The sequence below is a fragment of the Ascaphus truei genome, chromosome 2, assembly GCF_040206685.1.
Source record: "Ascaphus truei isolate aAscTru1 chromosome 2, aAscTru1.hap1, whole genome shotgun sequence".
Lineage (NCBI taxonomy): Eukaryota > Metazoa > Chordata > Amphibia > Anura > Ascaphidae > Ascaphus > Ascaphus truei.
In genome coordinates, this window is record NC_134484.1 from 433,338,868 (window position 1) to 433,355,933 (window position 17,066).

The following is a 17,066-nucleotide window of genomic DNA, read 5'->3' on the forward strand; positions in this document are numbered from 1 at the left end:
AGCGTGCTTGGGCTACTGGGTGAATGATCGTATTTCCAACAGTAATGTGGAAGGAGGTAGTAGGGCCAGGTTTGGGAGGTAGTATAAGGAGCTCTATTTATGCCATGTTAAGTTTAAGTCAGCGGATGGCCATCCAGGATGATATTCCAGAGAGACATTCCAAAACTTTGGTCTGTACAGCAGGTGTAAGGTTACATAGTTACATAGTTACATAGTAGATGAGGTTGAAAAAAGACGTAGGTCCATCAAGTTCAACCTATGCTAAATTTAGACAACAGATACTTTATCCTATATCTATACTTACTTATTGATCCACAGGAAGGCAAACAAAAAACCTCATTAAGGGGAAAAATTAATTCCTTCCTGACTCCAAGAATTGGCAATCGGATTAATCCTTGGATCAACATCCTTCCCATGTATACTTATTTGGTATATCCCTGTATACCTTTCCCATCTAAAAAGATGTCCAACCTTTTTTTGAACAAATCTATTGTATCTGCCATCACAGTCTCCATGGGTAATGAATTCCGCATTTTAACTGCCCTTACTGTAAAGAACCCTTTCCTTTGTTGCTGGTGAAATTTCCTTTCCTCCAACCTTAAGGGATGGCCCTGAGTCCTTTGTACTGCCCGTGGGATAAATAGTTCTTTTGAAAGCTCCTTGTATTGTCCCTGAATATATTTGTATATAGTTATCATATCGCCTCTTAGACGCCTCTTTTCTAATGTAAATAAATCCAATTTAGCTAGCCTCTCCTCATAAGTTAGAATGTCCATCCCCTTTATTAATTTGGTGGGTCTTCTCTGCACTCTCTCTAGTTCCATAATGTCTTTTCTTAGGATTGGTGCCCAAAATTGTACTCCGTATTCAAGGTGTGGTCTTACTAATGCTTTGTAAAGGGGCATAATTATGTTTACTTCCCTTCCATCCATTGCCCGTTTGATGCAAGATAAGATCTTGTTTGCCTTTGCAGCTACTGCATGACATTGGGCACTATTCCTGTGCCTGCTGTCTACAAGTACACCTAAATCCTTCTCCATCAAGGATTCCCCCAACATATCTCCATTTAATTTGTAAGTTGCCTTTTCATTCTTGCATCCCAAATGCATAACCTTACATTTATCTGTATTAAACCTCATCTGCCATTTACCTGCCCACGTTTCCAGTCTCTCCAAGTCCTTCTGAAGAGAAATTACGTCCTGCTCTGATTCTATTACCTTACACAATTTAGTATTATCAGCAAAGATGGAGACTTTGCTCTCGATCCCAACCTCAAGGTCATTAATAAACAAGTTAAAAAGCAGGGGTCCCAGTACCGATCCCTGAGGTACTCCACTCACGACTTTAGCCCAACCTGAAAAAGTTCAATTTATGACAACCCTCTGTTGTCTGTCCTTTAACCAGTTTTCAATCCAGGTGCATATATTATTACTGAGTCCAATTTTCTTTATTTTGTACACCAACCTCGTGTGAAACCGTATCAAAAGCATTTGCAAAATCTAAGTAGACCACATCAACTGCATAACCCTGGTCTAAATTCCTACTTACCTCCTTAAAGAAACAAATAAGGTTAGTTTGGAAAGATCTATCCTTCATAAATCCATGCTGACTATTACTAATCATTTTGTTTTCCATTAGGTATTCCTGAATATTATCCCGTATTAAACCTTCAAGTAGTTTCCCCACTATTGAAGTCAGGCTTACAGGTCTGTAATTTCACGGTTGTGATCTAGCTCCCTTTTTAAATATAGGCACCACATCTGCTTTACGCCAATCTTGTGGTACTGAGCCTGTGGAAATTGAGTCCTTGATTATTAAATATAATGGTTTTGCTATTACTGAGCTTAAGTCCTTGAGAACTCTTGGATGTATGCCATCGGGGCCAGGTAACTTATTTACTTTAATTTTTTCAAGTCGCTTATGAACTTCTTCCTCAGTTAACCAATTGTTCATTAATATGGAGGTTGTGGCTTCCTCCTGCGGCACTACTATTGAACTTGATTCTTCCCTGGTAAACACAGAGGCAAAGAATTTGTTTAATACCTTTGATTTTTCCTTATCTCCAATAATCTGCCTACCCATCTCACACTGAAAGGGTCCTATATTTTCTTTTCTCATTTTTTTTGTTATTAAGGTACCTAAAGAACTTTTTTTGGGTTGACCTTCCTTTCTATTGCAATCCTTTTTTCATTATCCATTTTTGCTAATTTGATTGGCCTTTTGCAATTTTTGTTACATACCTTATAATTCTGATACAATGTCTCTGTCCCTTCTGACTTAAAGAATCTAAATGCCTTCCTCTTCTTGTCCATTTCATCCCCTACCTGTTTATTTAGCCACATTGGTTTTGACTTATTTCTTTTATACTTATTACACAAGGGTATACACTGATAAGTGTGCTTTTCTAACAATGTTTTAAAGACTGACCATTTATCTTCTACATTTTTCCCTGCAAAAACATAATCCCAATGTATTACTTGTAGATTAGACCTCAGTTTATTCAAATCTGCCTTTCTAAAGTTTAAAGTCTTTGTTGGACCCAAGTAATCTGTTTTTTGATAATTTATTTCAAATGAGACCATGTTATGATCACTGTTACCCAAATGTTCCAGGACTTGAACATGTGTTATTACTTCTACATTGTTTGATAGGACCAAATCCAGAAATGCCCCTCTCCTGGTTGGTTCCTCAATAATTTGGGTCATATAATTGTCTTTAAGCACCCCCAAAAACCTGTTTCCTTTTGTTGTAACGCTAATCTCATTGCCCCAGTCTATGTCTGGATAATTAAAATCCCCCATTATGCAAACATGTCCCAGTTTTGATGCCTTCTCCATTTGCAAAAGTATTTTAGCTTCCTCAATCTCACAGATATTTGGTGGTTTATAGCATATTCCCACAAACATTTTCTTTATACTTTTACCTCCACTGCTAATTTCTATTAACAAAGTCTCTACATTTTCATCATTCCCTTAATATACATCATCCCTTATAATAGGTTTTAGATCCGGTTTAATATATAAACATACTCCACCTCCCCTTCTATTTGTTCGATCCTTCCGAAAAAGAGAATAACCCTCTAAATTAACTGTCCAGTCATGAGTTTCATCCAACCATGTTTCAGTAATACCTATGATATCATACTGCTCCCTTGCAGCTATTAATTCAAGCTCCCCCATTTTATCTGTCAGGCTTCTTGCATTAGCAAGCATGCATTTAACTTTTTTTTCAGCCTGTACTATTATCTTATCTGCTCCTTCCTTTCTGCTCCCACTTGGTTTAGTCTTTAGAAGTTTTCTAGTATTATCTGTATTTACTATGGGTGTCTCACTGCTTGTCAAACTTGCACTTGCCCTCATTCTACCTCCATACCAGCTTGTATCCTCCTCTATTCCATTTAATTCATTATCTGTTTCATTCCCCTCCCCCCTCCATCCTAGTTTAAAATTTCCTCCAACCTTTTTAGCATTCTCCCCCCTAGCACAGAAGATCCCTCTTCATTGAGATGCAATCCGTCTCTAGAATATAGATGGCACCTCTCAGAAAAGGAGTCCCAGTGCTCTAAAAAACCCAAACCCCTCCTTCCTGCACCACTTTCTTAGCCATGCATTAACCTCCCTGATCTCTGTCTCCCTGCGGTAGCGCATGGCACTGGTAGTATTTCAGAAAATACTACCTTGGAGGTCCTTACCTTAAGCTTTTGGCCTAGATCTCTGTAATAATTTTTTAGGACCCTCCATCTTTCTCTAACTTTGTCATTGGTGCCAATGTGTACCAAGACACGTTGGTGGTCAGGGGTTGAAAAGTAAATTTGTGTGTTGTCAGCATAGAGGTAATCTTTAAACCCAAAAGATGTGATTACACACACTCTCTAGGTGACCTAAAGAGAAGGGGTCACAGGACAGAGCCCTGGGGTACCCACACAGAGAGATGGAGGAGGTGTTAGCAAAAGAGACACTGAAAGTACAATGGGAGAGGTAAGAGATCCAGGATAGAGCTTTGTTCCGAATACCAAGAGTATGGAGAATGTGAAGGAGAAGAGGGTGGTTCACGGTGTCAAATGCTGCAGAGAGGTCGAGTAATATGAGCAGAGTGTAATGACCTCCATCTTTGGCAGCATGGAGGTCGTCAGTTATTTTAATGCTCTTTAAAGGACCAGTCCTTCCTATTGCAAAAATGAACTGACAGTGTTCAATCAGATGTGTTTTTTTTTATACAAAATAATCAGTTCATTAATATAGTTTGTCAGATTTTATTTCTTCCCTTTTTATGGAATGTTACTACAGCATATGTTGAGTAGGATCAGCCCTTTTACTGAAAGTAGCAATACTATTTTCAAACTATTTTATTTGTTATTTTAATATGTACACTTCTTGTGGGTAAGGAAATTATGTCTAATAGATAATAAACCATCACAACTGGTCTACAAATGTGAAACTAGTTGGCCTGTGGACACATCTGCAGCCATACATTTTTTAACCCCCGAGGAAGCTCTATAAGGAGTGAAACGTGTAGGGTTGAATGAGTGCACCAGATCTTTATCCAGCTGGGTGAACGACCCCTACTCCCTGCATTGACCGGATTCTTCCATCTACCTGTCTATAAGGGATCTGTCTGGATATATAAGATGACTGCCGAAAGGAAGTGACCTCTCACCCTCAATGAAGCTACTGTGGTCATCTTGCTTCCTAGCAATTCCTGTTCCTCACTTCCTAACGGGAAGTCATCTGCTTCTGGAATTTAAATAGCAGGCAGTTGCTCCCTGTTAGTGCTCGTGCAAAGTACGCTGTACCTTGTTCTGCTTGAGCTCTGTCTTTGCCTTTGTGATTACCTGCTTGTGCTTGACCTCTGCCTGGACTTGACCACCCCTGCCTGCCGCATGCCTCGCTCCATGGAATTGAACTCGACTACCTCTGCATCCCAGGCCAAAGTCGGTGTACTACTCCCTACCTCTGCCCTCCAGGTTCATATCCTGTCTTGCAGTCAGCAAGGTTACACTGTCCCGTCCCCGGTCATGACGTTATCTAGCAGGTCCACATACGCCAGCTGAACAACCGAGACGACTGTGTCTGGCATGCAGTACAACGTTCCATTATCTCTGACCCATTGGTGGTCTAAAAGTGCTTTAAACTTTGTGAGTCTGAGAGTGTGATTTGACCTCTTTCACCTTATTTTAAATATACAGTAAAACGCTATTATGCCATCTTTTTCCTTTCACCATTAATTCATACATTCGAAAGTCCTTCTACAATCACCTGAGGAGCACCAGTAACCAGATATTTACTCTGCATGCTTGAGAATAGGTTAACAGAACATAAAACTCCAGCAAGCTCTTTTTGGGAACCCCTGAGCCCCCACAAAATATATGTATGTATTTAAGTGATTTTATTCTACACCATGTGAGTTGGATACCTCCTATATTTGATCCTAACACACGTTCAGTGTTATGATATATTGCACTATATTTGTTTCCTTACGCTGGGAGCTTTGCGCTTTGACATCCGCTGCCATTACATTTTTGATGCCTGCTACACTTATTTGATTCTATGCTTTCATTTCCTTAACCATCATTGCTCATTGGTAGAGCCTGGAGCTGTGTTGGGTAATTGACTGCGGTAGGTAATTCCATTTTACCATCATTTCAACAGCTATCTTTTCACTTACCTTTCTCTGCCGCAAGGTGAAAATCTCGACCATGCAGAATGGTACATGTGACATTTATAGAACATAAATGATGGCAAGTTCGTGGAAACACATTTTCTCCATTTGCATCAGTTGCTCTGACCTGAGTTGGCCTTACTGAAGCAGCTTGTAAACACCCCCACTGTTGCCTTTGCCACACAAAAAAAAGTGGGCTTCATGCTTTTCCCAATTTCCTGTCAGCACAAATGTGTCTCTGAGTAGCGTTTCTGAGCTTCACAATCTAAAGAGCAAATTTATCAAGCTCTGATGCAAGTATGGCAGCCCAATTCGCCATTAACTACTATTTATTTGAATGGCAGTGGATGCTGTGTAAGGTGCGATACCCCGCATCAGAGCTGATAACAGTACCTTTTCTGTTGGCCATGGTACTCCTGATGAGAACAAAGTTTGGCACAGGGAGGGTTAAGTAAAAGGGAAGTGTAAGGTGTGAAAACAGTGACAGCCAATAATCCTGGTGAGGCTTCATCATTGAGCCAAGGAGGCTGGTGGGTTTCCAGCAGTGACAACCAATGATGCTGGTGGGGCTTCAGCAGTGACAGCCAATGAGGCTGGTGGTGCGGGACTTTACCAGCTACAGCGAAAATCCCTCTTAGAACAATACAATATGGATTGTTAGGGTGAAAGGTTGAGTATTTTATTACAGTAAATATATTTCATTGTAATTTATATTTATTATGGATAGACTAATATCTGGCATGATGATCGTGCCCTGGTTTAAATGAAGTAGCCCAAATCTAGAGAATTAGCCGACTCATTCTGACTCAGATCCTGCAGCTTAAAACTCTTTCATGTCAATATCCTGCAGTGTTTCTGTATAAATATATATTAGCTGCATGAAAGTTCACGGAATACTACACACAGAAGTAATTACTGTACACCTGTAATCGCAGATTTGCACAAACATCTGATCTCGTTGCATTATTTAAGCATCACAATTGTAGATAAGTAGACACTGAGTGCTCTTTGCATGTAATTTCTCCGAATACCTGGCTGCAGTGGAAGCACTGTATGCTTAGAGTTAATGGTGAAAAGCAGGGTTGCAGACCTGTCTGAGACATGTAAATGTGTTCACAATTCATATTTTTATTTGCTTTTATTTTTATTTGATTTTGTCACTTTTTTACCCACCATAACTAATGTAGCCAGGTCCCCAAAGAGTCCTCCCGGTGGCGTCAGAGGCACCGTGCCGCCATCTTTATGTCCGCACGGGCGCGGAGGCTCGCGCATTGCCAGACATGACGCAGCGGCCAATATAGTGAGCGCGAAGGGGCAGAGATGGCGCTCCGTAGTGCAGGGACTCCCCACGGTCGCGCAGGCGCACTTAAGCATAGTGGCGGCAATTACAGCTTCGCACAGGTGCAGTAAAGATAGCGCACGCGGTCCCAATGCTAAAGAGGTCCTGAGTGGACTACAATTCCCAGCAGCCTCTGGGGACTGCCCTTTCACCCACATCACGTGCAGCCAGCCAGCCAGCAAATAGAGTTTGCAGCTTCTCCTGTTGGAGAAGGATACAATGTTGCAGAGACCACGCTAGTCAGTTGGAGCTGGGAGAAGGAAGGGGGAGGAAGTGTGTAAGGAGCAAGTGGCTTCTTACACTAGGCCAGGTTACCCCCAGGCCCCAGGTAGGCCCCACTCCTCACTAGGTTAGTGGGTAAGTTCATAGGGAAGGCCCCTTAGGTAGGGACCCTGCCCTTAGGTGAGTGTAAGTCTTGTCAGTGACACAGCTGCAGTGCTGTGTGCTCTGACAAGAAGAGCCAGTGTGTGTGCAGTGCAGCTAGAGTAGTTGCTTTGGCTGTTTCAGGGAAAGGCCCCTCATAGGAAGAAGGGGGGTTGCTTTCTAAGGTATACAGTGTGTGTAATATCACCAGTGCCAGTTGCATGTGGTGAACTGCCAGAGTCTGGGATCAGACAGAATCTACAGCAAGAGATCTTCTGCATGCAGGGGCTAGGGTAGAGGTATACCCCCAGGGCCCAGTTAGTCCCCTGAGACACTCGAGGAATACTGTATGTGATAGGGACTGCCTTAAGACACGGACTCCTTCACCATACTCAGAGAGGAAGAGATATGCTGCAGGACAGTGCCTGAATGCCCGTGCAGCCTGAGTGCAGAAAGAGTATCTGACTCCATAGCAGAGACTGTGGTCAAGGATCATTCCGGCTGGGGATCCCTCCCCTGTGGAGTCAGTGTGTGTATCCATTCCTGCAGAGAGCAGTGCAGCACGGCATGGGATCACTGTGCGGTGTTGCTGAGTTCCAAGGATTTTCCTGATCAGGACTGATCAGGGAGGTAGTATATATTAAGTGCACCACCGGGCCCCAACACAGGGAAGCGCTATCTCTCACACTCTCTTTATTGTTGTTGACACTCAAGGGATAAGTGTCCAAGCACAGTATTATCAAAGGGACTGAGGGTGATGTGATGATGGACATGTGGGTGAGGGGATGGTATGCATTCAGGGTGATGCAATGTTATTCATATGATGTATTGATGTTATGCCTAGAGAGTTTCATTGAAGTTATCGTTCATGCTCAGTAAATACTGTTTATTCACATTGTGTGTATTTACTGTATGGTTGTTCTGGTGAGGGCACACTCCCACCACGTTGGGATCCCTCATTAGTGGAGGCGCTGCACCGAGTATAAGTATATACCCCAGGTTCCCCGTGACGGAAGCTCAGCCCTCCTGGTTGCCAAACAGATACAGCACCACACTGATACATAGTTAGATACACCTACCCACCTCAATCTCACTTAGGGTGGAGGAAAGAGGGCTACACTTATTTCATATGTAGATAAGTAGAAAAAGATAAAACAGATATAAAATCATGCTGCGTTTCCAAACCCTCTCCTTACTGTCTCAAACAAGAAGCTCTCTAATGATAAAAAGCAGACAGTTTGACATGTCACGCTATTCTTATTTACATAATACAGTCTAGTACGTTAGTTCATACATCAGGACAAATACAAAAGTGTAATTTTTTTTTAGAAGTTATGAATAAACGCAGAACAAATACACTGTGAGTATAACACAGTGGGGCCTATGCAAGCAGCCTAGATTAGTTCACTGCTACATCGCAAGGTTTTGCATGTTCTTGCCAAACGGTTTGTCAGTTGAGTTATCACGATATTTAGAAAGAATTTTAACCCAACTCAAACCGAGCGGCGAGGCAGAAAAAAAACAAAAAAAAAAAAAAAAATCTTGGCTTCACTCAAAGGTCTCCCCGCGAGCTGCACAGAGAGAGACGCCTCTCCCTACATATATCTCGCCATCGATCGCAGTGTTTTAATAAACATTTTAATACCAATGTAGGCGAGCAGACCCCCGTTGATTTCAGGTCTGGGGACCCCTTGCTTCCCGAGATACAGGCCCTGTTATGGGGTGCCGGTATCTCCTATTCATTTAAAGGTCCCGGTCACGGGGATACCACACCCCATAACGGGACCTGTATCTCGGGGAGCAGTCATTACATACAGGGCAGTGTAACCCTCGTCCCTCTCCTCGGAGTCTCCACATGGTAGGCATACACTGACAGGGCGATGCACAGGAGCAGCTGGGCTGCCCTCTCCCAGTCTCGCACAGGCATGGTCCGCACTCACTGACCACTGGACTGGCTGACGTGGGCACTGTGCAAGGGCCAGCTATCCATCAGCCAGGAGCAAATCCTATTGGAGCAGCATGCAGCAAGGGGCGGGGCTTGGAATTACAACTCCCATGAGCCTCTAAACTCCGTTTGGGAAGGTGCGAAAGAAAAAGAAAACAGTGGAACAAAGAAGGAGAGAATGATGGTAGTTCAGTTGGGAATGGGACCAGTGAAGATGTGAAAACAAATGAGGGAGGAAGATTGGGGGATCATGGGAGGGGGGGTATTCGGCACATCACTCGGTGGGGAGTGTTCGGGGTGTGTCTCCAGAGCTGCCTTCCTCCTTTCGTCTTGCAGAGGATGGCACGGATGGCGCAGGATGACTTTTTGGTCGAGTTTCCAGATACGCCGGGATTCGGAGGGTGAAGACTTCTAAAAGGTAAGACTAATATTAAATGTATGTAATTTTCTTTTTTCAGGTTTTTTTTATTGTATTTTTTCTTTTTATGTTTTGGCTTGCCCATTGACTACTAATGTATTTATCTGTGGGTACAGAAAAATACAGTGACAGGCAATGCATTTTTTGGCAAATGCTTGTTTTGAATTGTTCTATTTTGTTTATTATTTGGAGTTAATTGTTGTGTATTTTTGGACCTATTTTTTTTTATGTTGCTCATTAACTGCTATAGTGGCTTATCATGCCCATATTAAACGGGCATGATGTACCACTGTGCGAATCAATGGGTGAAGGGTGGGGGTACTTGTGCCGGAGTGGGTGTTTAGGCCTCCCGGGTGGGTAGCGCGGGAAGGTGGGTTAACCCCTTAATTACTATAGCAGTTACTAACCACTAAGGTGATTAAGGACCATTGGATTATAATTTTTATTATTGTGTTCCTGCCAACGGAGGACGTGGAGCATGGTGATGAGGATGCCCTTCACCCTGGCAGGGGTAAGTAGGTTTATTTACTTTATGCTGCTGTATATTGTTTTATTTGTAATGGGCAAATGCACTATTATCCATATCTGGATAATAGTAATTTTGCCCATTACTGTACGTGTTGGGGGGCTTATCGGTGGGTATTACGGTTATTGTTTTTTTTTAATGTTTCTTGGGGGTAGCGAGGATGGGTGAAGAGGGTATTTGGTCCGCGATGGGTGTTTATACCTACCGGTTGGGTAGCAGGAGGGGTTAACCCCTAAGGTAATTAAGGTGTTAACTCCCCCTGTAAACACCCCCTAGCAAAGGCCAAAACACCCACCATGGGTCAAATGCCACCTTCACCCACCCCCGCTACCCACAATAAACAGGTTACTGGTACAGTAGTTAAGGAGTGTGAATAGCCGTGACCACTGCAACCAGCCTGGACAGCACATTTTAAGCAACTGATATCTTCAGAATTCAACAATGACATTTTAAAAGGGTGACATTGTTAAACACAGCAGCAAAAGGAATTTGCAATAGTAAAAATGAAGGAGACATTTATTTTTTTATTTTTATGTTGGGGCTTTAATGGAGCAATTCATGCAATCTCCTACATATGTGTTTTTTTTAAATAAATAAGATAATACTTACTACATTTTTTTTTAAATTCAACTCTTCATGCCATTTCTAACAAGGTTTAATAAACTGACCATCCTTTGATTTCTAAAGCAGGTTTTAAACACACTTCCCCAGCAGTGCAAGATATTTGTAGCACTTTCCTGTTTGTGATCATTTGTTTCCAATATTCCCAGCAGTTTAAGCTGCAAACTGCAACAATAATGTTACCTTAGAAAGATAAGAATACATTGTAGCTGCTGATGTTACACTGACTGAAGGATTGAGTGAAACGGAAAGGACGCCATTTATTGAACCCTGGATCTTTTCTGTTCGATCACAGAACACTTTTGTTTTTTTGTTTAAGTGCCGCTTGGATTGTCTCTTGCCAATCTCTATACAGTTCAGTACTACTATTTCGCAACCAGACCCCAGGAACAGAAAACACTCTTAACAAAAAGTAGAAATGTGACACCTGCTCCAATAAAAATAAAAAAAAGAAAAAAACCAAACAACCACACACATTTTATTTATTTATAAAAATGTTTTACCAGGATGAGTTACCTCTCATTTTTCAAGTATGTCCTGGGCACTGAGTTATAACAATACATGGTTACATGAAATTAACAGAGTTATACAGTCAACTTGCATACATTTCATGGACAATTAGAGTTTGAAAATTGCGTACAGGGATTAAAGGGATGATGAGTTTCAGATTGAAATAGAGCAGCTTTAACACCACCAAATATCAGCGAATGTCAGCAAACGGCTCATACCCTTTGCTGACCTGCGGCTGCACCAAAGGCTGTCTGCCTTTGGGACATTGCAGATGTAGACTGAAGGGGTTCAGATTGAATGCAGCTGTGGTTTCAAAAAGTCCTTTCTCCTCTTGGGTCATTAGCATTCCAGAGGGTGGGGCTGATGAAATATAGCAGTAAGCAAACGCAGGTATTAACCCTTAGCCCGCTGGATATGTGTAGAGGAGAGCAGCTCTTGGGGAACCCCATCAGGCGTCCACCTTTGGGGCGACGCAGATGTAGACTGAAGGGGTTCATTGGTGGAGGATGAAACATTAAAAGACATCGTCCCCAAACCTCCCATCCTTGCATTCTGGAAACCAAACCTAAGAGAGAAGTTAGTTAACAGAAAACTTCATAATGAACTGAAGGATGCTTTTAATGGCACAAGACCGTGCAACAAAACACGCTGCAAACATATATGCCAAGATCCAACAGCAAGTCACAAACATTGAATACATAGTGTTAAAGGATCATACTGCTGCACATCCAGGAATGTGGTCAACAAAGGTGACCAAGGATGCTACATTGGTAAAACCAGCCAAAAACTTCAAACCAAAACAAACCTACACAATAACACACCATGAGGAAGGAGATACTGCACTCCAGTGTGACACAACTTCTGCCAGCCAGAGCATTCAAAACATCAAAATCCTCAAAGGAATGTTTAAAAAACCCTCAGGAACAGAAAATATTTAAACTCAAAATGACACTAAAACAAGAGCACTTAATGCCGATATGAGGTTTCTCACACACTATCATAATTTTTTGTAATGTCTCTCCCCCCCCCATTAAATACTGCTGATGGATATATATTGTCGTTGTAGAAATAAAACTTAAGAGCATTTTTGGCAAAACACACTAAATACATTTCCTGACTTTTAATTTCTGGATATTTCTCTTGAAAAACTAATTAAAGACACCTAATCTTCAGAACTTGTCATATCAAAATACTTCTTTGACAGGAAAAATTCTGTATTTAAAAAGGAACATTTAATCGCCTATTCTTCAGTACTCGAAGAATGTAGTTAATGACTTTTACCTCTACAACATGGTTCTACACACTCTCCACATTTTTCACCATCCCTTTCATCCGTTTATTACCCTGTCTATTTATTTACCATGAATTCTCCACATCTTCCGTCTTAGATTGTTATCTTGTTTTTTTGTTTTTTTTACATCTATGTTAACCGCAGTGAACTTTGTAAATCGGTATTGCTTCACATTTTCTCCCAATGGGACTCAAAGCCTGTCACAGTTACAATATAGTGCGTGGGACGCAGCACATAGGAATTTTCACAAACACAGTCCCCCCCCACCACCCCAGATGAGCTTACAATCTATGTTTTTGGTCCTGAGGCACAGGGAGATATATTGTAGTGACTTGCCCAAGGTCACAAGCAGCTGACACCGGGAATTCAGCCAGGCTTGCTTGATTACAACTCAGCATCTTTGTTCTCAAAGTCTGTATTTTTACTCACTGAGCTACTCCTTCTCAAGATGTATGTATATTTTTATTTTTATAGCACCATTTACTGTATGTACATGGCGCTTCACAGCAGTAATACATATGACATAATAATATAACACATAATGGTAATAAGCACTTCTGACATGACAGTAACAATAGAAAGGGAGTCCCTGCTCCGAACAGCTTACAATCTCAGTGGTAATTAGAGAGAATAGTAGGAGGGTGTTATGGTAAGTGCGTCTGCAAAGGGTCAAATTCAGTGCATCTGAGATGTACAGCACTGGCCAGCGGAGAAACCAATATGCTTTATTAAAGAGATGCATTTTTAGACAGGTCTTAAAAGGTGGAGAGAGGGGGTGCCAGTTGGATATTGAGGGGAAGGACATTCTAGAGGTGTGAGGCAGTAAGTGAGAAAGGTTTAGGCAGGAGACGGCTTTAAATACAAAAGGAGAAGACAAAAGACATACTTGAAGAGAACGTAAGAGAACTCTCAAAATCTTGTCTTATAATATCAATTGTCAGTCCAAATAAAAAGGTATCACCTTATACTGAAGTAGAGATTAGATGGAAACTTAACCAGAATGACCTATGTTACAATATTACAAAATGAACAAGTCATTTCATGTGAAGTGGACCTTGTACATGGGTGCATATTTCCGTTGTGCCGGCAAGATATCTTTTATGATTATATTACATTCAAATGAGCATGCAACATGCAATCAAACAGGGCAGGATTGTGAAAAGATCAAACTAACCTCATGAATGAAGTATACTTTGGCTTCAACATAGATTCCCATACGCACCACTGCACGTACAGCTGCATTCATACCTTAGGAGAAAGACAATCCATGTTAATGCATTAATCCCAAATAAATGAATTCTTAAAATTATACACAGATTAACTTCTAGCCAAAATGTCAGGCTTTTTACGTACTTATGGACTCAAGTATAATACAATTCAAACAACATTAACATTTTTGAAATGTCAAAGTCATGTAGGCCTAGGTTTTTTTTAGTTTATAGGTGATTGTTACTATAATAAACTGGCAGCTGAAACAGATACATATAGCAAAGCACTAACTGTAAAATATAGTCAGAACAATAAATGGGATTTGAAGATGATTTTAGACTAAACTATACATTTTTTGTGAAGTCTTGGGTATGTCACCATAAAAAGTCTAGATCTACCACACAAAACATGATTGGGTTTGACATATGAAACCATTCTTGGTTGTTCTGTAGAATTATTATTATTCATTGTTTTTTGTAAAACACCAACATATTCTGAAGCACGGTACAATGTGATACAGAGTTATGTATACTACAAAAACAGTTACTTACAAGTGAGGACAAACAGATACAGTAAGTAATGCGTGCTCTGCTCGTGAGAGTTTACAATCTAGAGGCAATGAGGGACAACCTGAAACTAAAGGTAAAGTGGTTGCTCATTGTGAGATGGAGCTAACATCAGGTAGAGTATAGTCCAGCCAGACAGCTGATCCCATTAAGGATAGAGGGTGTTACATAGAGTGGAGATTGGTCCAGCCACACAACTGGTCCCAATGGGGTTGGAAGGGGAGAGTGGGGAGAGTGAGGAGTGTGTGGATGTTAGGGGTATGACAGAAACGCTTCCTTGAAAAGGTGAGTTTTTAAATGTCTGAAAGCTGACAGAGTCTGTGGTACAGTGCATACTAGGGAATTCCAGAGAGAGGGGGCAGCATGGGAGAACTCTTGTAGGCAGGAGTGAAAGGTGGTAATAAAACAGATGGAAAGGCGGATGGCATGGGCAGACATAGGGGTCGCTTAGATATATATTTGTTGAGGGCTGAGATGTAAGGGGGGCCAGCATCATTAAGCTTTGTAAGTCAGAAGTATGGTGTTAAATGAGTCTGTAGGATATGGGAAGCCAGTGTAGAGGTTTGTGTAATGGAGCAGCAGAGGTGGAGCGGTGAGTGAGGTACATTAATCTGGCAGCAGCATTTTGGATGGATTGGAGTTGCAGTGCTGCTTTAACATCCTTTGGCCTTGGTACTACTTTTTATGTTAAAGAGGAGGATGTAGGTGAACATACATTAAGACATCCCAGTATCAGAAGAATGATAGAACAATAGACTGGTTGATTTGTGCTCATATCCGGCTGGTAATGAGACATTGTGGTTACTTATTAAACTGTGATCATGCTGAACGTGGCACTATTTCGCGGAAACTCCCATTGGAATCAATGATAATTTCAGTAAGATGGTGCCCTGATCGGCACTATCATAGTTTATTCAATAACCCTCAAGAACTCACAAATTAAATAGTAGCATTCTTCTAACAGTCATTTGTAACTGGATACAGATTTGATCACACTGGGATAAATATTAAAGCAATAGCAGGGTAATTTATACAGTATAGGTGCAAGTACCTGTAGTAAAGTAAATGGTTACTTAATACTCGAAAGCACATACAATGGAGACGTGCATGAGAAGTGTTATTAATGTATTCAAATGTAAGTTTAGAGACTGTTTTATAGAAAAACAATAGTGATTATTTAGGACACATTCATTCAATGTATGATTTAAAGCGGCTAATTTTTTTGCGTATTATTTACATTTGTATAAAGCATTGAAGAAGGGGGTCTGCGGAGCTGAGCCTCGTTAGCTTAATCTCCGGGGATCCTGCCACCAGAGATACATACCTCTGTAGTAGGTGCTGGTAGCGGCTCTCCTCGGTAACCAGGGATCACATTATGGCCGCCGTTCAAAGTTCCGCGCCCTGAGGGCCAATAGGAAGCCATGACTTCGTCTGAGAAAATTTCTATTGGTCCATGTGACGTGGGAGATTTAAAGTCCAGCTAGCCGAGCAAAGCAGCTACCGGTAAACGCTAGGGAGAAAAGTATCTCTGGAAGCACAGGGTCCCTGCAGCTGAAATTAATGGGGTTCAGCTCGGGAAACCCCTGCTTCAATGCTATATAAAAACAAAAAAAACTTTGCTTAAAAATTTGCCAGCATTGATTGCGCCTTTTTAAAGTATACTGTATGGTTTATTGTCCACAAACAAAATCTCATATTATATGGGGGGTAGTTACTAAAGTCTTATAGGCGCAAAACTGTTGCAAACCCAGTGCAAAATTATTGCAACAGTTTTTTTTAGTGGAAAAACCCTGCTTTTAATTAAATTAACACAGTGCTATTTTTTCCACTGTATTTTCCCCAAATTTGCCACCATGAGACTTCAGTAAATAACGTCCTAAAACTTCTGATTTTAGCATTTGATTGCTCATTAGCACAGAGAATGTTAGTCCCCCTCTGCAGCAGGGAGCATCTAAGGCCTGGGACATAGGTGCTGCTGCTCACTCTTGCTTGCTGCCGCTCGCTCTGCCAGGAGCATTTTGCTGTCCTGGCAGAGGAGACAGCAAACGCGCTTGGGAGGCGGGTATCACTGTGTGTGTGTCACTTGGTAGCTGTCAATCTGTGTGTGTCACTTTGAAGTGGTCTTTGTGTTTGTGTGTCACTGGGGAACGTGTGTGTGTGTATTATATAATATTTTTAAAAAAAAGACATGTGAGAATAAATAATTTATTAACATTGTGCAACTTTGATAAATATATGCACACACACGCATACACACATACACACACACAGCCCCAGTCTGTTTTTCACACCTACCCCCCTGCACCAGCCCCAGCCCGTTTTTCACACACACCCCCCTGCACCAGCACCAGCCCGTTTTTCACACCCACCCCCCTGCACCAGCCCCCGCCCGTTTATCACACCCACCCCCCTGCACCAGCACCAGCCCCAGCCCATTTTTCTCACACACACACCTCGGTGCTGCCTTCTGTCTTGTCGCGTTGCTCTGTAGTGACAATGGCGGCTCTGTAGTGCTCTTTAGGGAACCGGCTGCAACCCCATTGGATGGGAGCTCCTCCGCTTCCCCGAGCAGCAAATTTCAAACTTGCCGCTCTCGGGGAAGTTTCTCCTCCTCCGCACG

General features: G+C 41.8%; 1 protein-coding gene across 4 annotated transcripts in view; it reads right to left on the reverse strand.

Annotated features, from left to right (window-relative positions):
- PFKP (phosphofructokinase, platelet) overlaps window positions 1-17,066 on the reverse strand; it is a 90,647-nt gene that overhangs the window by 62,422 nt on the left and 11,159 nt on the right. For 3 of the 4 annotated variants that reach the window (XM_075587777.1, XM_075587779.1, XM_075587776.1), the window contains exon 2: window positions 13,846-13,919. The exons of the other annotated variant lie outside the window; for it this stretch is intronic. In XM_075587777.1, the coding sequence (XP_075443892.1) occupies window positions 13,846-13,919 (74 nt within the window). The remainder of the gene's footprint in view (window positions 1-13,845; window positions 13,920-17,066) is intronic. 4 annotated transcript variants of the gene reach the window in all.